This window comes from Salvia miltiorrhiza, chromosome 7 (genome assembly GCF_028751815.1).
Source record: "Salvia miltiorrhiza cultivar Shanhuang (shh) chromosome 7, IMPLAD_Smil_shh, whole genome shotgun sequence".
NCBI lineage: Eukaryota > Viridiplantae > Streptophyta > Magnoliopsida > Lamiales > Lamiaceae > Salvia > Salvia miltiorrhiza.
The window spans coordinates 17,652,713-17,676,217 of NC_080393.1; the positions used below are offsets into that span (position 1 = coordinate 17,652,713).

Below are 23,505 nucleotides of genomic sequence, written 5' to 3' on the forward strand. Positions count from 1 at the left end.
AATTCGTGAATTTTTTTTTTCAAGGATATTTAATCAGTGACGACGTTCTATATTAATAGAGAGTTTAGGATCCAATCCTCCTCCTCCCTTTATTGAAAAAAAAAAAAAGTTAGTAAGTCAACTAATGAATGTAATAGTATCAATTAAATGATCACATGTGCATTATTTGAATACAAAAAAGCCACAAACGATAAATAGATGAGTAAATAATAGCCACATGATAACATTATTAAGTATACACATGTATAATGTATTAACGTATGAATTAAACAATAAAAATATTTCCGTCCCTCTTTAATTAATTAGAACTATTTTTTTAAGGTAAATATCACTTTAAATTTCAAACTATTTTAGCACTATCAATTATATTATGAACTATCGAAAATAATTTTTTAAACCTTGAACTATCAATTTTGTATCAATTGTACTATTCGTCCATTTTTTTTACTTCAAAAATTTGACGTGGTTCACCGAATGCCAAGATGAATTTAGAATTATTCTTTTTTTTACTTACATTATGTAAAATACGTGATTATATGTCTGAGTATTTAAAAGTCAAAGGGTGGAAAATAGATGAAGGGTACAGTTGATATAAAATTAATCATTCAAGATTTAAAAAAATTATTTTCGATAATTCATGATATAATTGATAATGTGAAAATAGTTTTAGGTTTAAAGTGATATTTACTTTTTTTAATTATTATTATTAGATGAATTAATTAGCACTATTGATATGGATATAAATATATGAGGATGAGGATGAGGATGAGGATGAGGATGGGGAGGGTAAGGTGTTAGAGCATCCACAGAAAATCTCTTAAAAGTAATCCTAACTTTAAATTTGAGCTAAAATAATAAAAAGTGAGATAAAATGATCATTCAACAGATCACCTATATTAAGTTGGGTCCACAAAAAAATTTACACCCCCCTCAAATTTAATCCTAAATTTACACCCCCCTTAAATCTAATCCTAAATTTATAAAATAGATAATGAAAAATAGGAGGGTTGCATACTCGTCCATTTTCCGGCCTAACTTTGTGCTAAAATAATCGGAACGGAACCCTAGTTTCTGATGGTGAGGTCCGGCGCCCTTCTTTCCGGTGGGCCGCCCCAGCGGCTGTAGCTTCTCCGTTCGCTCACTGCCGGCCAGTTATTGGTTTTCACCGGCCGACCATGTCGTTCTCCCTGCAAGTTTCAGACTTTCCACCGCTTTCATCGCTTCCCGCTCGCACTTCCTTTGCTGCTCAGCGGTCGATCCCTCCGGCAGTCGAAATGGATGCTCTAGACGGCGCCCTGTTCCCCGAAATAGGAGCCGCCTGCCCAAACCCTAACCCTAGCAGGGTCTTGCAGCCACCAGCTCTTTGCTACGGCGACTCTGAGCGCGAACCCTAGTTTGCCTTCTAGGGTTCCAACCATTGGTTCACTTGTCCTCGCTGTGACTGATCAGAATAGCGTGGTCGTGGTCGGGGCTTCTTGTCAGCCTCCAGTTGTTTCTGCCGGTCGGGTTGAGGGAAGTTCTCCTGTCGATGCAATCTTCGCACGGACGGCACCTCCCTCTGAGGGCTACCCTGAAATCCAACAGGCAGCTCCCCTCGTCTCGCTTGTCACTTTGGATCAGCCGGCTGGCCCTCTTCATCGTCATTGTACTTCGCCGCCGCCAAAACAATCCTTCGCTGGTTTGCTTAAACCGAAGACCGGCCGACCGGCGGATATCCCTGCTCACGATTTCGCCGTTCTCAAGCCCACAGATGAGGAGAATCGTCCCTGCCTCACTCTCTCTACTGCCTTCCGCCAGCAGCAAATCTGTTCTTTCTAGCATGCTTTTCATGGTCGGATTTTCCTTCGCAAGGGCGATACTCCGAGATATGCGGAAGACCTATATACGGAGCTTACTGAGTTATGGAAACCCTCGTCGCCATGGGAGGTTATTCCCCTTGGCAAGGGTTACTTTACGTTGAAATTCTCTTCTCAAGAGGATTATGCGATTGCTTTCTCTAAGGCTTCCTGGCGTCTTCGCGTTGGAATTCTGCACCTTCAAGCTTGGGTTCCTAACTTTAATCCCAATAAAACTGCTTCATCCTTGGCCCAGGTATGGCTTCGTATTTTTAACCTCCCGCATGAATTTTGGCATCTTGAGGTTCTCACTGGCATTGCTAGGCATGTGGGTACTCCCATTATTTTTGATGGTATGTCTGCTAGAGCCTCTGTGGGTTATTTTGCGCATGTGCTAGTTGAAATGAATGTTGCTTCGGAAATCCCTGAATTTTTAGATGTGAAATGTGGGGATGCTATTTTTGAAATTGAATTTGGTTATGAGAGCTTGCCATATTTTTGTTGCATTTGCTCTGTTGTTGGACATGCTACTGAGGATTGCAGGAAATTAAGTTCGGAGAAAGACCCTGCTTCCCGGGAAAAACTAATGGGCAGGCTGACTAGAAATTTCGTGGTCGGAACAGGAAAGGGAGAGGTAGGAAAGCCTGGAGCCGCTCTTTGGATATTTGGCTCCCCAAATCTGCGGAGGTGCGGTCTGACCCCGTGGATAGGGGTTTGCAAGACAACGATGTTGGGGGCTCTCGGGAGATCGTGGCTCCGGTGTCGGGAGATGTTCCTGGAGTTTCGACCTCCAATTTATTCTCTTTGCTTGAAGATGTAGAACTCCCGGATGCGGCTCTTGAGAAGGGGTCGGAGGATATGGATATTGTTAAACAACCCAAGCCCCCCTCCGGTTCAGAGGTGGCCACTGCTGCTGGGAAGGAGCAACCTGTGTCAGAGGAAGAGGATGATGATATAGAGGTGGTTTTCGATGAACAGGAACACGAGAGGACACAATTTGTAGTCGCTACTACGGCTGTGATGGAAGATAGAGATTTTTCGAGATCTCCGGTGGTTGATACTGCGCGGACTTCGGCTGGCCATACTTCAGTTGGGGAACATGGAATTAATATGGAAGAGAGGTCACCAGCGGCTGATTTTTCGACGGTTGATACGTCTCAGGTGGTGAATACTCAGACTCCGTTAGTTGGTAACTAGAGTCATGAGCCCATAACTCGAGGCCGTGGGCGTCCGAAAGCGGCTACCAAGAAGGGAAAGGTTTCAGATTCCTCTATCAAGCACCGGCTACGGCGTATAATCAAGAATGGTATGTCTTCGGACTTCCAAAAAGCAGTTGGCCGTGCTGCTGGTGCCGTGTTGCAGGGCGCTGTTCTGGACACCCCGTTGCCGATGGAATTCTTGAATAAAGTGCAACATGCTTAGTCTGGAGGCGCGATTATACAAAATTTTGTGGTTCACTCTCATTCCGATGCAGCTCGTGCTATGTCAGCCGTGGCTGGTGGTGCAATGACTCATTCTCCTACTAACACTGCTCGATCTAAGGAAAAATGGGGAGATATTTTGGACGATGTAGCTTATTTGGATGAGGACGTCCTTAATTTTAGATTTTTGATCTCTTGCGGGTGTTTTCATCAGTTTTTTTTTTGTTCTATTTTTTATCACAGTTCCTTTGTGATCCGACCCTTGTTTGCGTCTGTGCTCTCAGGAGTTTTTTTGGTCCTGTTTCTTTCTTTCTTTTTTAATAAAATTTCTATTTCAGTAGTTAATGAAAGATAGGAGAGCTGATGTGTGCAATTGTAAAATATGAGTTAAAAATAATTTATGAAAGACTTTAGAAGTATTTTTAGGAGTAAAATTTTGAGAGATCGTTTAATGCTCTTATAATGATTCCATCATTTTAGTTTTTGGGCCCCAAACAATTAAAACATTCCCCTTTTTTCTCGTTACGAAAATACGGGGGGCGGCGGCCCCGACATAGAAACAACTTTAACTCACATGAGATGAGATCATCATCAAATCTAATAGCATCTCCAATGGTACACCAAATCTCATTTTGGTGTACCAAAACCTCTCCAATGGTACTCCAAACTCAAACCTAAAATGGGTTTGGGGCCACCATATCAATAGTATTACACCAAATTTGGTGTTGCACTATTCACTACACCAAATCACTTTATTGAGTTCTATAAATTGCAAACTAACCCCTCTTCTTGGTGAATATTGAGTTCTATAAATTGTAGTGTCTTTTTCTTATTTAATAATAATAATAATAATAATAATAATAATAATAATAATAATAATAATAATAATAATAATAATAATAATAATTTGGTTGAGAATAATTTGGTTGAAAATAGAGTTTTAATTTGCAACAATAAAATAGATTAATTTTTAATTACATGACATATTAAAATGTATAATATAAAAATATTTAAAACAATATTAATAATATAAATACCACATGACATAAAAACAACATAATTAAAATTACACTACATAATTGAAGATGAACGCGAGCTTACTACTCCAATTCAAGTTGCTACAGATGCACCACTACCAGAGGTTGAGACGGCGACAGATGAAAATGCTCGATTTCAAAAGTTTCTATCTCGATATAGAGCGATAAGAAATAGAGATGCTCACTTCGACCTCCGGAATGAGTTAATTGAGCATTTGTGGGAAGAATATACTAATTTAGTGTCTTGAATTTTATGTGTATGTTGGTTTGTTTCTTGTATTTTATTTTTCAAGTTATGTAATATTTAGTGGATTTTGATGAATTTAATTTTAAATTTTGTATTTCTTGCTTATTTAATAATAATAATAATAATAATAATAATAATAATAATAATAATTAATTTCGGTATATTATTTAATTTAATATAATTTGGGACAAATGTATAATTTGAAAGAAATATAGGTATGATTGAAGAAGTATAAAAAGTAAGTAGAAGGAGAATATTTGAAGAATATTCTTTTGGGTTTGAGTTTGGTATAAATGGTTGGAGAAAAATTACTGTTAGAAGTGACATATACTGTAAAATGGGTTTGGGTTTGGTGTAAATGATTGGAGATGGTCTAACATGTTAATCTCACCGTGTGATGTGAAACTTCTATTTTGCGTATATACATTGATATATTTCGCATTCCAAATTTACTTGTATTCTTTCTGTCTATGCTTTTTATTATCATTAGGTGATGATGAAATTTATATATGTCTTCAAGTTTCAATATATTATGAACTATTTAAAATGTTTATACATTAGGAAATCTTGTGTGAGATCCTATTACTTTGAGACGCAAGGATGGAGAAAAAAGTTGAACTATATTTAGGTTGTATTTTGTATTTATTCCATCACTTTTTAAACATATAAAAATCCATCCAAACTTTTTTCTTTTTTTTGAGGGATTAAAACTTTTTTCTATGTACATTAGTACTGTACCCATTAATTCTTAAAAAAAATTCCAAATCCTATCCCTAGCAAACGGGGTCAAAATTTAAATCCAAATTCAAAATTGATTAAGAATTTTTGAAGTTTTTTAGATTGTTCATCCTCATTATCAAAAATATATTGGGTTTCCAAACACACCCACAATGGCCACATATACTTCGTCACTAAAATAAATACATATATATAATATAGATATAAATAAAGAAAATATAAAAAGGCAATTTCTTTGTTATCTAAACAGCTAGCCCATTTGTGTGTTGCTATTTAGCTTGACATTGGTTAGTTGGCCCTATTTGGAATGTCACTGTTGACACTTCCAGCAATTATCAAATCTAAATTTGTGTATGATTCTGTACAAATACTTGATTTTATATGGTGGACAACCAAAAAGAAAAATTACGTACATTAGGATAAGATAATAAAGTAAATTCATATGTTCCTAAGTATCAAAGGAAAAGGATAAAAAGTAAATAAAGAAGAAGACGAAGAAATGAACTATAATCATTTTTGGTGCTCAACTTTAATTTCTCTGTCTTTTATGAAAACATATTAAATAATTAGCTACTTTTCCAATTTCTTGTCCGATAATTATCATAGATTAACTGCGTGCGTGTGTATCTATTCAGAATCCAACACCGAAGCGTGGGCTTGAGGAGGATCTTTTTTGGACTATATCACCCAAAATATATAATATTTTTTATATAGTAGTATATGAATGTGAGCCATGATTAACAGATTTTTCTAAAAGTGCCTTACAATATATAACTGTAATTTGGTGGATTATGGAGCGAGCCTAACTAGATTAGAATTAGAGTTTTATGAGTTTAAGAGAATTAATTTTGCATTTATGCTATGTACGAGAGATATTATTTTTAAAAAATTAAAAATAATTTTTAAATATTTAAAATTTAATTATTTATTAATAATATATGAGTTGTACGATATATGAGTTGGAGCAACTATTGCTCGTCCTTTGAAATAAAAATTATTGTAAATGTTGTTGGAGTAGAATGAGTAAGTACTTGAAACGATGTCTCTTATTGGATCTTCAAATTATTTAAGCAATACATCATCAAATAGTTCGATAGATGCATAACCATTATTATCTCACAATCCACTATGAAAATTCCTTCAACTCATCAGACTCATATTTTGAAATCTCGTGTTCTTAGTCAATTGTAGCATTGTACAATTGAGCCATAAATATATTGATTAAATGTTCAAGAAAGAATAAAAAAATAAATAGATATGTTATAGTCCATATATAATCATAAATTTTAGGGTTAATTGCATGTAATATCATGAACTTAACGCGAAATCCAAATTTAGCACGACTTTAAAAAGTTCCAATTAATATCACCACCTATGCCCCGTGTCCAATTTTAGCACCGTTTTTTGACGTGGCTTGTCGGCACATGCTTCGATCCTACGTGTCATTGACGTGGCTTGCCGGTACAAGCTTCCGACCGGCGAGCCAAGCTCTCTCTTTCTCTCTCTCTCTTCTGCCGCCTCCACCCTTGCCTCATCCTCTTCCACCGCCCACGCCTCTCACCTCCTCCTCGCGATTCCGACGACGAGTGCCGCCGCCTCCACCCTCACCTCCTCCTCTTCCACCGCCCACGCCTCTCACCTCCTCCTCGTGATTCCGACGACGAGTGCCGCCGTCTCCACCCTCACCTTCTCATCTTCCACCGCCCACGCCTCTCACCTCCTCCTCGCGATTCCAGCGACGAGTGCCGCCGCCTCCACCCTCACCTCCTCCTCGCGATTCCGACGACGAGTGCCGCCGCCTCCACCCTCACTTCCTCCTCTTCCACCGCCCACGCCTCTCACCTCCTCCTCGCGATTCCGACGACGAGTGCCGCCGCCTCCACCCTCACTTCCTCCTCTTCCACCGCCCACGCCTCTCACCTCCTCCTCGCGATTCCGGCGACGAGTGCCGCCGCCTCCACCCTCACCTTCTCCTCTTCCACCGCCCACGCCTCTCACCTCCTCCTCGCGATTCCGGCGACGTGTGCCGTCAATTCCAGAATTTTCAAACCCTACCCCCAATTCCAGAATTTTCAATCGCGCCGCCGCCGCCGCCGCCCTCTGCGCGATTCCCCTTCTCGGTGACTCCCCTCCTCGCGACGCCGCCACCCTCATCATTCTGGTAGGCTGAGGTGGGGGGGGTCATCGCGCCGCCCTCTGCAAACCCGCCGATTTTAGCCCTCTCTCTCTCTCTCTCTCTCTCTTTCTCTTCGGAGTACGTGGCAATGACGTGTCTACCGGAAGACACGTCATTGCCACGTGGTTCTATCGGAAAACAAAACGGTGCTAAAATTGGACACGGGGCATAGGTGGTGATATTAATTGGAACTTTTTAAAGTCGTGCTAAATTTGGATTTCGCGTTAAGTTCATGATATTACATGCAATTAACCCTAAATTTTATCAATATCAATATTTTAGTAAGTTTATTATGTTTACTGAATATTCTATTTATATTTACTAAACATACGTGTCATTTTAAATAAAAATATGTTATTACATATTTCGTTCAAAAAGAATTATGTAATATGGTCATATATATATAGGGGTGTGCTTCAATGAGACCCTTATTTTTTGTGAGACACTAAGATCCTTCTTTTTCAATGAATAAGGTATATATATTGTTGTCTTTATTTTAGTTGTTCACATTCTTAGATTATTTTGTGCTTTAATGAAATTTAATATACACAATTAGATGATTTTTTGTATAGGAATTGAAGAGTTTAATGTTAACGGAGTCCAGATGAAAAAAAGTAGAAGAGGAAGCCATTTTGGTGCAAAATTAAAAGATTATTATTATATAATAATATACTCCCTCCATCCACAATTTAATGCCCTATTTGGGTGTGGGCACGGAGACTAAGAAAGCTGAAAAAGGTGATGTGGATGAAATATAAGGGTGGTTGACTAAAGTGATAAAGATAGTTGACTAAAGTGATAAAGGTGTTGTGAGTGGATCCACTAGTTATAAAGTGTAGTAAATATAGAATATAAAAATGATAAAGGTGTTTTAAGGTGGGTCCATTAGTGGCAAATGATACTTCCTCCGTCCACAAATTAATGCCCTACTTGCCTTCAAAAAACTGTCCACAATTTAATGCCCTACTCTGCTTTTTGTACCCTTTTACCCTCCCTTGTTTCATTTAATTACTACCCTTTGCCATATTTAATTCATCCTAATTAAGAATGTGGGTTAATTAGTGGCTCCTTATTTTTAAGTTAATTACGCAAACTCTTTTTTTACTACTCTCCCTACTTGGTTCTAGATTATTCCTATCTAACCTAGATCTAAGGCTTTCTCTCTCTCCATTCAAAACCCTAGATCTCTCTCAATTGAGTTCTTCGTCTTCCTCGATGGAATCTGAGACGATTGTCGAAGAAACTCCCTTAGGGGACATGGATGTGTGCGAATCGGAGCCGATTCCGTCGGACTCCGAAGTGGCGCCGTGGTTGCTGCCGGACTCCGAAGCTGCTCGCCTCCCTTTCTCTGAATCTCAGCCGATTTCTCCGGGATCCGAAGCGGCGCCGTGGTTGCTGCCGGACTCCGAAGCTGCTCGCCTCCCTCTCTCTGAATCTGAGGCGATTCCTCCGGGATCCGAAGCGGCGCCGTGGTTGCTGCCGGACTCCGAAGCTGGTCGCCTCCCTATCTCTGAATCTCAGGCGATTCCTCCGGGATCCGAAGCGGCGCCGTGGTTGCTGCCGGACTCCGAAGCTGCTCGCCTCCCTCTCTCTGAATCTCAGGCGATTCCTCCGGGATCCGAAGCGGCGCCGTGGTTGCTGCCGGACTCCGAAGCTGCTCGCCTCCCTCTCTCTGAATCTCAGGCGATTTCTCCGGGATCCGAAACGGCGCCGTGGTTGCTGCCGGACTCCGAAGCTGCTCGCCTCCCTCTCTCTGAATCTCAGCTGATTCCTCCGGGATCCGAAGCGGCGCCGTGGTTGCTGCCGGACTCCGAAGCTGCTCACCTCCCTCTCTCTGAATCTGAGCCGATTCCTCCGGGATCCGAAGCGGCGCCGTGGTTGCTGCCGGACTCCGAAAAGGCGAAACGCATCTCCGACCTCAGAGAGACTTTCAGACGCGAAAGGGAGGAAGCCAAGAGAATCTCCGACCTCAGAGAGACTTTCAGACGCGAAAGGGAGGCGGCTAAAGCTAAGCAAAACAGGTTATTGTGTTTTGTGTGGTGGGGGCTGGCTGGTGATGCCTTTCTATGTGTATGTTCGTTCTTTGTGTGTTCTGTGTGGTGGGGGATGGCTGGTGATGCCTATCTATGTGTATGTTCGTTCTTGGCCAATGTTGCATATGATCTCTGTATGCCCTATGATGACTTGTGTAGTCTGAGGGTTTGTGCATGCTGCCAATTGTGCTTGTGTATGCTGCCAATTGTGCTTGTGTATGCCCTATGATGACTTGTGTAGTCTGAGGGTTTGTGCATGCTGCCAATTGTGCTTGTGTATGCTGCCAATTGTGTAGTGAATGCTGCCAATTATGTAGGGAAATGATTGTTGATTGGGCGTATTTATACGCATTTATTTGGGGGATTTTAGAATGTTTTCAATGCTTAATTCGTGTTAAATATAATCTTTTGGATATGGATTATGGTCTTATGTGAATTTTGATGGTATTTAATAGGTTTTGAAGAAAAGACATGATTTTGAGAAGAATTTTGAAGCTTGAAGTGGTAGAGAATGAAGGCTGTGCGGACAAGGATTAATGGGCTGGATCTTTGATTATTATTAACTGATCATATTTAAATTGTTTTGGGATTGGGAATAGTTCCAAATTTGGACCTTTGCACCACTTTTCCCTATTAGCTTTTACGTCATTAGACTAGTTGCCTAGTTGCCTAATTAGACTTGTTTTAGTTGCCTTATTAGACTAAGGTTTTGATTATTAGATAGTATATATAATGGTATTCAGCACACTTTAAACACAATACAATATATCACATAGCTTCTGCAACTTTGGAGAGCAGAATTCTGGACGCAAGTTTTGGAGCAATTCAAGTTTTATTTCTTTCATCTTTTTCTTGCAATTTATTTATTTATTTCTTTTGTTATTTAATTATGTTTTCTAGCTAAATTCGTTTATTCCGGCATTGATTAAGGAAGCACTAGCGAAATTATTCTGTGAGATCTAATTGTTCTTATACTTTATTTTATGCTTGCATCTGCGATTCTTCATGTTTAATGATATTAATTGTTTTAATCCATTAGATAGTTGCAAATATTTATTGGGTTAGAATTAATTATATAGCCAATTGAACCGGCCATCCGTAATTGTGGTTTAGGTTTGATTAGTGGTAAATTGACACATCAGGGTCAAAGGAAAAGCAGTCTTAATTCAATAATCCTGCGTCAGAGTTTATTGGTTTTGAATCGGGTTTCTCTAGATATTAATGCTGTCGGCTCATTAAACTTATAGAGCGTCTCTTACGGTTGTCAGTCGATTAGAGTAGTAATTAGTGAAGCGTCTTCCTGGTTACCGAATAATTAAGGAGAAATAAGATCACGTCAGAAGCGTCTTCGGTGATTATAACTGGTTTGTTTGCATGATTTAAAGTTATTTTTGCATCCATGATCGGAATAATTGAGCTAGGGTGGACTTAATTGATTGCTGGAATTCTTTTATTAATTGTTGGAATTTTTATTCATCTTTTAGCTATTGGAAAAATTGGTTTATTTGGGTTTTATTTATTTAATTTTAAGTTTAGTATTTTCTATATTTTCTTCCCAAAATTTCGTGGGTTACTTGCAGGCTTTAATTAGATAAATTCTCGCCAGTCCCTTGGGAGACGATCTTGCTTACTGCTATCTGCGCAGTGTGGGCATACCGGCTGACTGCCGGATATTTTTGGTGTAAAACGACGCACCAAATTTTGGCGCCGTTGCCGGGGATTTGGTTTTAAGCAGGATTTTACTGATTTCAGTCTGTCTTTTATTTTTAGTTATTTTATTTTTAGTTTATGCCCCGTTCTTCTCGTACAGGCATATTAGTTTTTGATCCAGAAATCGAGAAAACCGCACGAAAGTTAAAGAAGCAAGCTAAGGAGTGGAAAAAGAGATCAAATTCTGCCCCATCAAGTCTTGAGGAACAACCAAAAATAGAAGTTCCAATGGATGACCGTGATGAGGACGATAGAGAGATCGTGGATCCTCGACAGGAAAGACCTCAACTGATCAGAGAGTTAGGCCGTCATAGAAACAATCGCCCTTTGTGCATTGTCCTTCCTGCCATTAATGGCAACGCTGAAATACGGCCTGGTTTCATTCAAGTGCTACCCAAGTTCGGTGATTTACCTGGAGAGAGTGCACACAAGCATCTGGCTGAATTTGATCTAGTTTGCTCAACTCTACGCCCTCATGGTTTTACTGAAAATAATTTGAGGCTCTTGACTTTCTCTCATACTTTGCAGGGTAGAGCGAGAGATTGGCTTTTTGATCTTCCTCCTGGTTCGATTAGAACTTGGGGAGATTTAGAAGAACAATTCTTGCGAAAATTCTTTCCTGAGTCCAGAGCTGCAAATTTGAGAATGGCCATTAGCAGCATTAAACAGAAGAAGGCGGAGAGTCTAGCCGATTATTGGGAGAGATTCCAACAGCTGTGTCGCAAGTGTCCTGATCATGGATTTTCTGACTACCAATTGCTTACTAACTATTTTTATCGTGGTATGTCTTCTTTTGATAGGAAAATTGTTGACGCTGCTTGTGGTGGAAGCTTGACCAATAAAACTTTGGACGAAGCAAAGCAACTCATCGTTGACATGGTTTCAAATGGCCAACAATATGAGGATGAGGATGATGATCGTTATAGGCCAGTGCAGAAAGTAGAAGATTCCAACATGAACGAGAGAATTGATGCTCTCACCTCTTTAGTTAGAGGACTTGCTGTCTCTAAAACTCAACACGTTCAATGTGGAATTTGCTTTGAAAATAATCATCATACTGATGCATGTCCATCTCTGCAGGATAATAATACTGAGCAAGCGTGCATGGGATCCGCTGATGAGCAAGAGATGAACGCACAAAGGCAAAGGCGAAACGACCCTTTTTCCAACACCTACAATCCAGGGTGGAGAAACCACCCAAATTTTAGGTGGAGACAGCAGGAACCAGGGATGTACGCGCCAAATCCGCCGCAGGCTGGACGGTATGCCCATACCAGACGATTTTCCAGACGAACAGCTGCTGCACATCGACGGTAACACTCCTTGGTATGCTGATTTGGTTAATTTTCTAACTGCTGGAATTTTTCCTAAGGGAATGGAGACAGCCCGTAAGAATAAGTTGAGGAGCCAAGCAAAATACTTCATATGGGATGATCCTTATTTGTGGAAGACTTGTGCGGATCAAGTGATACGACGTTGCATCCCTGATGAGGAGGTTCATTCCATTTTGAATTTTTGCCATGCTCATGCTTGTGGAGGTCACTTTGGTCCCAAAAGAACGGCACGTAAGATTCTTGATTGTGGTTTTTATTGGGAAAGTATTTTTAAGGATTCTTACAATTTCTGCAAAAATTGTGACAAGTGCCAAAGAACAGGTAATATCTCTTCTCGCAATGAAATGCCTCAAGTCCCTATTTTAGTTTGTGAAATCTTTGACGTTTGGGGAATGGATTTTATGGGGCCGTTTCCTAGTTCTTTTGGAAATTCTTACATTCTTTTGGCTGTTGATTATGTTTCGAAGTGGGTGGAAGTGAAGGCCACCCGCACTAATGACTCTAAAGTTGTTGCAGGGTTCCTTAAAGCTAATATTTTTAACAGATTTGGAGTGCCCCGTGCCATCATTAGCGATCAAGGAACCCATTTTTGCAACCGCACTTTGGAAGCACTTTTTAAGAAATATGGAGTCCACCATCGAGTTGCCACGGCATATCATCCCCAATCCAACGGTCAGGCTGAAGTTTCTAACCGAGAAATCAAGAGCATCCTTGAGAAAACAGTCAACCCGAGACGAAAGGATTGGAGTTTGAGACTGGACGATGCGGTATGGGCATACCGCACTGCATTCAAGTCACCGATTGGTATGTCTCCGTACAGGCTGATTTTTGGGAAGCAATGTCATTTACCTGTTGAGATGGAGCATAAAGCTTTTTGGGCCGTGAAGGAATTCTGTTTAGATGAGAAAGTTGTTGGCAAAGAGCGGAAATTTCAACTGCAAGAATTAGAGGAGATTCGATTGGAGACGTATGATCATGCAAGTCGTTACAAGGAACGAACCAAATTTCTACATGACAAATACATTCGAAGGAAATCCTTTGAAATTGGGCAGAAGGTTCTCTTGTTTAACACACGCTTAAGGATTATGCCAGGAAAATTGAAATCTCGTTGGTTGGGCCCATTTGAAGTTGTTAGTGTGAGTCCTCATGGAGCTGTGGAAATCCAAAGCCTCGAAACACGAAAGTGTTTTAAGGTTAATGGACAATTACTCAAGCCATACTATGCTGGAGTCGAGATGGAGTCGTTCAATGCGCTCAGCCTGACGTCTCCAACCATTGTCTAAGGATTTTGAACTTCTTTTCTGTCCAGCCAAGGACGTTAAATAAAGGCGCTCATCGGGAGGCAACCCGATTTTTCTTGCCCTTGTTTTGTTTATTTTCGTTTTTTCTCTCTTTAAAAAAAAAAATTATTTAAAAAAAAAAAAATTATTTAAAAAAAAAATTATAAAAAAAAAAAAAAAGCTTTGGGTGTGTTTTGATCATTTTCGCAGGTTTGGGGGCCGCATTGAAGTTACTTAAGAGTTGGGGGACCAATGTGCAAAATCTGGAACTAGGATTTTATTTTGACATTAGTCAAAATTCCTCCCCAACTCTCCCCACGTTTCCCCCTCCATTCCGCCGCTGCTGCAGTTCCGAACGCCCGCCCACCTCTGCGTACACCGAGTACGAGTCCTCTGCCGGCGCCTCTACCCTTTCCGGTGGCCCATTCCTCATCGCCGGAAGCTACAGCCCCCTCATCCACCTACATGATTCCAGTTCAGGGAAGTTCCTTTCTTTTTGCTTTTCGTTGTTGAAGCTTTCGTTTTCTTTTAGTTGTCTGCTGTTGTTTCTGTTTTGGTCTGTCATACTCTCACACAATGAGGACATTGTGTTGTCCAAGTGTGGGGGGGTGTCTTTGTTTTGTTTGCCTTTTTGCTCTGTTGGTCTGTTGGTTTGGTCTTCGAGTCAGTTTCGAGTCCTTTGGCAATGTTATGATGGATGATGTGAAGAGGTGAAATTAGGATATTGGATTTGGTATGATAGGTTGTTGCTCTTGTGATGGAATTGTGCATATGTTCGTAGGTGTTCTTGTATGAGAAAAACGTGCAAAATTTGATCAAAATACTTGAAGCCTACTAAATTGTGAGGATTGAGCCTTAATGAGCACACATGACTAGCTCCAATTGTTTCTTTGATGAGTGATTGATTCGAACTTCTATGCTGAATTTCTGGTTTGCCCTGTTGCCATAGTCAAGACTGAGTTTGAGAATTTAATGCATGAAAATGATTAAGGCATTTAGGAATAACCATTATTTTGGCCTGAACATATGATCTGAACCTTCACTATTCCCTTAGTGAGCCCGTTTGTGCCTAATTTGCTCCTCTTTTGTTTGATTAAAACCTCACATATTTTGAGCCTAAGCCTATTTCAACCTGCTTTTGTCCTTTGAAAACATGTGAATGCACTAGGTTATGACGAGATGAGTACTCCTATCATGTTAATGTGTTGTTGATGATTCATTGATTTATTGAGAATATATGTTGTTGAAAAAAAAATAATGGTTAAAAAAAAAAAAAAAAAAGAGAAAAAAAAAAAAAAAATTCAAAGAAAAGAAAGGGTTTATTGTGTATACATTCATTCATGTTTATGTCCTATATGTATATGTTAGAGTTGATGCATACTTTTTGAGGATTGTGGATATGTTAAGGAGCTACTCTAGAGTTTTATTGATGGAAGATCCAGTGTGTTGCATGTTTTCAGTCATATATTGAGCCTTTTTGATCCTTTTTCCTTGTTTATCCCACCTATACGCACCCAAGCCCCATTACAACCAAAATGCAAGACCTTTTGATTTGTGCATTGGTTCCATATTTTGGTGGAGATAGTGACATAAGGGCAAACTGTGTTTGAAGGCATAAAGTTGTGAATTGTGTGAATATATTCTGTCCATATTTGTCTTTTGAGAGAAATTGAGTGAACTTGGTGAGGCAGGATTGAATTTGCACAATTTTGACTTGAATGAAGAACATGGCATAATTTTCTGAGCAAGAGCATGGTTAGTGGTTTGTGGATGATTGTATCTTGATCAAGATTTTGAGTATAATCTATCATATTGTTGCCAAAGCTTTGTTTTTGCTGTTTTGAGTCTTCTTTTGATCCTTCCCTGTCGTTTTGTTCTTTTTGGTGCTCGAGGGCGAGCTTTGTTTAAGTGTGGGGGGATTTGATTGGGCGTATTTATACGCATTTATTTGGGGGATTTTAGAATGTTTTCAATGCTTAATTCGTGTTAAATATAATCTTTTGGATATGGATTATGGTCTTATGTGAATTTTGATGGTATTTAATAGGTTTTGAAGAAAAGACATGATTTTGAGAAGAATTTTGAAGCTTGAAGTGGTAGAGAATGAAGGCTGTGCGGACAAGGATTAATGGGCTGGATCTTTGATTATTATAAACTGATCATATTTAAATTGTTTTGGGATTGGGAATAGTTCCAAATTTGGACCTTTGCACCACTTTTCCCTATTAGCTTTTACGTCATTAGACTAGTTGCCTAGTTGCCTAATTAGACTTGTTTTAGTTGCCTTATTAGACTAAGGTTTTGATTATTAGATAGTATATATAATGGTATTCAGCACACTTTAAACACAATACAATATATCACATAGCTTCTGCAACTTTGGAGAGCAGAATTCTGGACGCAAGTTTTGGAGCAATTCAAGTTTTATTTCTTTCATCTTTTTCTTGCAATTTATTTATTTATTTCTTTTGTTATTTAATTATGTTTTCTAGCTAAATTCGTTTATTCCGGCATTGATTAAGGAAGCACTAGCGAAATTATTCTGTGAGATCTAATTGTTCTTATACTTTATTTTATGCTTGCATCTGCGATTCTTCATGTTTAATGATATTAATTGTTTTAATCCATTAGATAGTTGCAAATATTTATTGGGTTAGAATTAATTATATAGCCAATTGAACCGGCCATCCGTAATTGTGGTTTAGGTTTGATTAGTGGTAAATTGACACATCAGGGTCAAAGGAAAAGCAGTCTTAATTCAATAATCCTGCGTCAGAGTTTATTGGTTTTGAATCGGGTTTCTCTAGATATTAATGCTGTCGGCTCATTAAACTTATAGAGCGTCTCTTACGGTTGTCAGTCGATTAGAGTAGTAATTAGTGAAGCGTCTTCCTGGTTACCGAATAATTAAGGAGAAATAAGATCACGTCAGAAGCGTCTTCGGTGATTATAACTGGTTTGTTTGCATGATTTAAAGTTATTTTTGCATCCATGATCGGAATAATTGAGCTAGGGTGGACTTAATTGATTGCTGGAATTCTTTTATTAATTGTTGGAATTTTTATTCATCTTTTAGCTATTGGAAAAATTGGTTTATTTGGGTTTTATTTATTTAATTTTAAGTTTAGTATTTTCTATATTTTCTTCCCAAAATTTCGTGGGTTACTTGCAGGCTTTAATTAGATAAATTCTCGCCAGTCCCTTGGGAGACGATCTTGCTTACTGCTATCTGCGCAGTGTGGGCATACCGGCTGACTGCCGGATATTTTTGGTGTAAAACGACGCACCAATTGTTCATGGTGTTCATGGTAACAAAAGACATATACATTGACCAACAAAAATAGATTTACATCTCAAACACATCAAAATGATTGTTCATTGTGTTTGTAGCTGTAAACCCTGACCTACATATGTTCTGTTCTACTCATTAATCCCTACCTGCTGCATCCCTTCTATGACATCTCCAAGGTTCTGAATTTCACATTCCAACTGTAGGAAGTCTAGGCTTTCCCTCACCAGCCCTTCTTCAACCTGAATACAATCTGGTAGCATGCCTTGTCTTGTGAGTCTGTCTTTGTTCATGTGGGGAATCTTGTAGTTATTCCCACCCTTTGCCTTGATTATTTCGTGGTAACAGCCTTGCAAAGTCAGAAATACATTGTTTAGCTTCTCAGGTGGATATTCATCATAGGCATCTTTCACATTCTTAAGCAACTCCTCCACATCCCTTGCTGGTTTCCGATCTTTCAATGTCTGTATAGCCCTGAAAAAACCAAGATCATTCACATTCGTATCCGATGAATTAGCAGGCTGGCACACAAGTTGGAATTTAAATCCATCAGTGTTTGCAACCGCTAAAAAGTCCGGATCATCAGGTTTTATGTGGGGTTTGGCATTGTCTTGTTGGATGATAATGTTCTTGTTTGCTGTCTGTGGCCACTTAGCTTTAAAGTAGGGGACCATCTGCCAAAGGGCAAAAGCTAAGTGATGATGACTGTGTTACAGCATCTGATAGCATAATCTAATAAAAAAAACAATCATAAAGGTTACCTCTTGAATGAGGGAAGCTTTTATGACTTCCTTAGTAATGGCTGCAATAGGCTTGACTTCCATGGTTCCTTTCAATCTGTTCTTTGAATTTCTCTTAGCTGGTTCTGTTGTTGTGAAGGGATAGATGCCCAACTTTCCATCAAATAAAACTGTGCCATCTATGTCAATAATAGGACGTGCTACAGCACACATGAACATAATCTTGTCAATGAACCTCTTTGATTTGCATGTTCTGTACGGTTCCTCTTCATCCGGCATGAGGTAATACCTATCTTTGGTTTTAGTAAGGTAAAACCATTTTTCATCAATATGAATGGTGTTGTACATGGTTTGGAAGTTTATAAAACCTCCATCACTTACTGAACTTAACTGATTTAAGCTCCATCTAAGTCTTGACAGCCTATTAAGTGGGGTAAGAAATGGTTTGATAGCACTTGTGTGTGGTTTCAATTTTTTTTGCTTTACCCACTTGTGAATCATAGACTTAGACACTCCTAGGTTTGTAGACATGACTCTCATTGGTGATCTTTGAAGCACAGACAGATTCTTCACTTTTTCAACATCAATACTCAGCTTATTCTTGTATGTGCTTCCTTTTCTTATGGATTTTACCTGGACAGGTACACCACAAGCTCGCTGATGTGAAACTTGGCTCCAAATTCTCCACACTGTCTTCAAATCCACTTTGAAGAGAAGGGCTGCCTCCTTTTTTGCACCATAGTGAAGCTTACCTCCAATGCTATGCTCAAGAAGCCATTGGGCTAATTTATTTCTTTCATTGTCTTCAATTTTTTTCCTTTCAATGGCCATTTTGTAGGTTTAGTTGGAGTAGTTGGTGAGAATTTAATTCTCTGCAGAGAGCATGTATTTATAGGTGTGTTAGTGGTTCTTTAAAGTTTGCTTTTCCCTCCTAATTTTTGGAGGGATAAATGTACTGTACAATCTCTTTTTTTATCAATAAAAGTGTGATTTTGCCTCCAAATTGATGTCACTTGGCTGCTGCCGCCTCTCTCTGTAGCAGATTGCTTTAGTTTATGAATTGTGAAGAATTGTTTCTTAATTTTATAATCATAATTAAAGAATAAAATAATGCACATTAGAATTTATATAAAGAAAAAAAACAATAATCCTTAATGCATATAAAGAATAAATTTTAAAAGAAAAAGCAATCTCCTAATCAAATTAGTAAAAGTAATCTAATCTCTTAACCACTACCCTTTTATTTCATCCACATCACCTTTTTCAGCTTTCTTAGTCTCTGTGCCAGGACCCAAGTAGGGCATTAATTTGTGGACGGAGGGAGTAGTAAATATAAAAAAAGAAGAAGAATAAAAGGGTACAAAAAGCATAATAGGGCATTAAATTGTGGATAAATTTTTAAAGGCAAGTAGGGCATTAAATTATGGACAGAGGGAGTATCATATATTACACCATCAAAATGGCGGACTAATGTTGGGCTAGGAGTTATTTTTAACTTCTTTTATATATGGCCTATGAACTCTTGCGGAGGAGTTTAAAGTAGAGAGGACTTTGAATTATGCAATACACCAATTTTGGCGGCTGGTAATTAGATTAAGAGGTGGGAGAAGACACGAGATTGGCGGCTGAAGCTTTTGGAGATTAGCGATTTATTTAGCTTTGACTTTGGAGATCAATTAGCTTAGTACGTGTAGTAGAGATTAGAGGCGACAATTTTGTTTCAAGACAGAGCACTTGCATTGGAACTTTGGTGATAATTTTCTGTCTCAATTTTAATTCATTTGTTTATTTAGTATGTTTTCTTGGTTTGTTTTTATTGTCTTTTGTTTTGATAGTATGAGTAGCTATTTTCTTGATTCGGTGAGAATAATGAAGCATTAGTCCAAAATCTGTGAGACTTAATTATGTGTTTAATTGGATTTTAATTTGTTCCCTGAGCAGAGTGCTTTAATCTGGTCTTCTTGAGCCCGATCACCTTAGGTTAATTCAGATTAGTGTCAATTAGTGACGATACTATCATAACGATAGTAGGGAATAAATTGGTAGACGAATTATTACTTGCGTTTCTTGGGTAATTTGTCTAAATTGGGTTCCTTCATCTTAATGCTATTGAAACATTAAATCTAGGTCTGACGTCTACAGCTAGGTTGTGTTTTAATAAGGGAAATAGTTAGGTCTGACGTCTACAACTGACTATCGATAAAGTAAGTGGAATTGGAGTATGTCCGCTGCATTCACGGTATCCTATAACTAGTTGGTTCATGAGAATTAGTTTATCTTTGCGTCTATGATCAGAGTGGTGACTATTATGGATTTATTCGAAATCGAGTCCGTTTTATTCTTGATTTATCATGTTTGCTATTGTAGTTTATTTATTGTTTTTCTTAGTTTATAATTAATCTCTCCAATTTAAGGCGTGGTGGCTACATCAAACTTAATTTTTAAGAAATTGAGTGCAATTATTCGTTCTCTGTGGTTTGACCCTACTTATTGCTATACTAACTTAATTCTTGGTAAGATTGCAGGAATGATTTGGTGGTATACGACGATCACCAAATTGGCGCCGTTGCCGGAGAACGGTGTTAATTATTTTTTTTCCTATCATTTTTTTTATGTTTTCTGTTGTTTATGAGCAGATCTTCTAAACCAATTATTCTCTACGACTTTGAAATCGAGAAGACTGCGAAAAGGTTGATAAAAGAGGTCAAGGAGAGAATGCAGCAGAATCTGTCAGAATCCGAAACTGCTCCGTTTGCCCAATCAGACAGATTTTTCAAAACTGAAACCAGTGCCTCGACTGCTGAAGAGGATCTGTTTGCCCAAACGGAACCTGTCTCTAAAGAAGAAATAGACACCGAAGAAAAAGTTGAGTCTAATCTCGTCGCGAGCACTGAAGGCGACATGACTGCCAATGATCCCAGATTGTGTGACCTTTCTTGTCATGAGGATGATAATCCTCCTACGCCGATAAGGATGCCGGAGACGAACACACCGATTGAGAGAAAGCTGGGATTGCTCAATATTGTTCCCAAGTTTTATGGCAAAAAGGAGAAGATCCATACAATTTTCTGAGTAAGTTTGTTAAGATATGCAAGGTGTAGAAACAACCAGCAGGGGTCTCTGAGGAACAATTTAAGCTAGTTGCGTTTCCTTTCACTCAGACGGCAGAGGCGAATTCTTGGTTCACAAGTCTTCCACCAAACTCCATATCCACATGGGCTAAAATGAAGAAGTTGTTTCTGGAACACTTCTTTCCTCCAATTAAGACGAATGCCTTGAAGAAGGAGATTAGTGGAGCCAAACAAAAATATGATGAGTCGTTGAGTACTTATTTGTTAAGATTCAGGAAATTGGTGGATAGTTGCCCGAATCACAATTTTTCTGAATCTTGACCAATAAGTATTCAACGACTCATCATATACTTGTTTGGCTCCACTAATCTCATTCTTCAGGGCATTCGTCTTAGTCGGAGGAAAGAAGTGTTCCAGAAACAACTTCAGCCCATGTGGATATGAAGTTTGGTGGAAGACTTGTGAACTAGGAATTCGCCTCTGCCGTCTGAGTGAAAGGAAACACAACTAGCTTAAATTGTTCCTCGGAGACCCTTTATGGTCGTTTCTGCACCTTACATATCTTAATAAACTCACTCGAAATTTGTATGGATCCTCTCCTTTTTTGCCATTAAATATTGAGCAATCCCAACTTTATCTCAATCGGTGTGTTCGTCTCCGGCATCTTTATCAGCATAGGATGATCATCATCCTCATGGTAAGAAAGATAACACAATCTGGGATCATTGGCAGTCATGTCGCCTTCTGTGCTCGCGACGGGATTAGACTCAATTTCTTCTTCGGTGTCTATTTCTGCTTCAGATACAGGTTCCGTTTGGGCAAACAGATCCTTTTCAGCAGCGAGTAAGGGTGAACATAAACCATACCAGACCGAAAAAACCGATCGAACCGATCATTTTTGGTTCGGTTTTTATATTTTTGGGTCGGTTTTCAGTTCGGTTTTTGAATGTGTAAACCGATCAAATGTCGGTTCGGTTTCAGTTCTCGTTCTATGGTTCGATCGGGAATCGAACCAAACCGATATATATATATATACATATATATATATTATTAAATATATTATAAAGTCTAAATACATGGTTAAAATTTGATAACCTTAACTATTCTAAACTACCCGCCGCCCAACCTTCCCCTTCCTCTAGAGAACTTCAGTAACCCTACCTCAGCCTCCTTCGGTCCTCCCTCCCCCCTACAACTCCGGCGCAGCGCCGGGCGGGCGCCACCACTCTTCCTCTACCGGCGACTAGCAACAGGCCTGTGCAGGAGCTTGCGTCGATGTTGTGACGCTGACGCTGACGCAGCAGCTGTAGCTAGGGGTGTAAATGAGCCGAGTCGAGTCGAGTATTGACATACTCGAGCTCGAGCTCGGTCTATATGTATCAAGCTCGACTCGCTCGAGTTTGAGATTTTTGAGCTCGAGCTCGACTCGATTGCATATTCGATGAGCTCGAGCTCGACTCGGTTCGACTCGATTATTGAATCTTAATCGAACTCAAGCTCGTTTAGGCTCGGTGAGCTCGAGCTCGTTTAAGCTCGTCTCATACATGCTTCAACAAATTGTATATATTATGAGCTATATTAGTAATTAAGCTATAATATAGGGATAAAATCGTAATTTATTTGAAAGCTCGATTAGGCTCGCGAGCCTAACGAGTCGAGTATGGTGAAACTCGAACTCGGGCTCGATACCTAGTCGAGTAGCTCGAGCTCGAGCTCGACTCGACTTATACCGAGCCGATTTCGAGTAATTTTCGAGTCGATCCCGAGTAGCTCGCGAGCTAGCTCGACTCACTTACACCCCTAGCTGTAGCAGACCGGCGCCACCTCCCAGGCTTCTCCTCCGCTGCTAGCAGACCGACGACGCCGCCCTTCTCCCCCGCATCGGCGCGACGCCGTCGCAGGCAGAAGCATCCACCCAGACCACCCCCTTTGACAATTTGCTGACTTCCAAACTCTTTCCCTCCTCCACAACCCGCTGCTGCCCAAATCCCCCTCAGCTGCCGCCAGAAAAAGCATCTTCCACCGGGGTTGAAACATCATTCATCATAATGTAATTTCAATTGTGCAAAAAATTGTGTGGTAATTTTAGTTATGCAAATTGCCTAATTTTAGAGAGAGAAACAAATTGGGTAAACAAATAAATAATGATTTGCAGTCAAATATGAGAACACATTTCTGAAATGTTTGTGGGAGTTTTGAAAGTTATGCAATTTGTTTCTCACATGTTTATTATTCATATGCTTTGCAAACGGTGATCTTCACATGTGTGTGTAAGGTGTTTGTGTTATTGTTTATATTTGGGCAAGAATTTGGACAAGAGAAACTGTGTGTGCGCCTATGGTCGGTTCGGTTCGAAAACTGACCGAAACCGATCGGTTTTTATCAGTTCGGTTTTGGTCGGTTTTCGGACTAAATCGGTTCGGCTCGATTTATACTATGCAATGGTCGGTTCGGTTTCGGTTATAGTAAAAGTGGTTGGTTCGGTTCGATTTTGAACCGATGCTCAACCCTAGCAGCAAGGCACTGGATTCAGTTTTGAAAAATCTATCTGATTGGGAAAACGGAGCAGTTTCAAATTCTGACAGATTCTGTTG

General features: G+C 39.5%; 2 protein-coding genes across 2 annotated transcripts; one reads left to right on the forward strand and one right to left on the reverse strand.

The window, feature by feature from the left end:
* Positions 1-10,380: 10,380 nt before the first annotated feature.
* LOC130995661 (uncharacterized) lies at positions 10,381-13,959 on the forward strand. The gene is made up of 2 exons (XM_057921030.1): positions 10,381-12,199; positions 12,278-13,959. Exons 1-2 carry the CDS (start codon positions 11,276-11,278, stop codon positions 12,512-12,514), a joined length of 1,161 nt encoding a protein of 386 aa, XP_057777013.1. The 5' UTR covers positions 10,381-11,275; the 3' UTR covers positions 12,515-13,959.
* A 3,272-nt stretch (positions 13,960-17,231) lies between these two features.
* LOC130993913 (uncharacterized) lies at positions 17,232-18,671 on the reverse strand. Its single transcript, XM_057918949.1, has 2 exons — positions 17,862-18,671; positions 17,232-17,774 (listed from the first exon to the last, which is right to left on the reverse strand). The coding sequence occupies exons 1-2, from the start codon at positions 18,669-18,671 to the stop codon at positions 17,232-17,234; spliced, it is 1,353 nt and encodes a 450-aa protein (XP_057774932.1).
* Positions 18,672-23,505: the final 4,834 nt, after the last annotated feature.

Bases quoted from the DNA above. Each gene is read 5' to 3' on its own strand.
- LOC130995661 (XM_057921030.1), top strand. From the start codon at position 11,276: ATGCCCCGTTCTTCTCGTACAGGCATATTAGTTTTTGATCCAGAAATC. The intron at 12,200-12,277 runs GTCTCTAAAACT...CCATCTCTGCAG, and splicing joins CTTTAGTTAGAGGACTTGCT to GATAATAATACTGAGCAAGC.
- LOC130993913 (XM_057918949.1), bottom strand. From the start codon at position 18,671: ATGGCCATTGAAAGGAAAAAAATTGAAGACAATGAAAGAAATAAATTA. The intron at 17,775-17,861 runs GTAACCTTTATG...GCCCTTTGGCAG, and splicing joins AAGCTTCCCTCATTCAAGAG to ATGGTCCCCTACTTTAAAGC.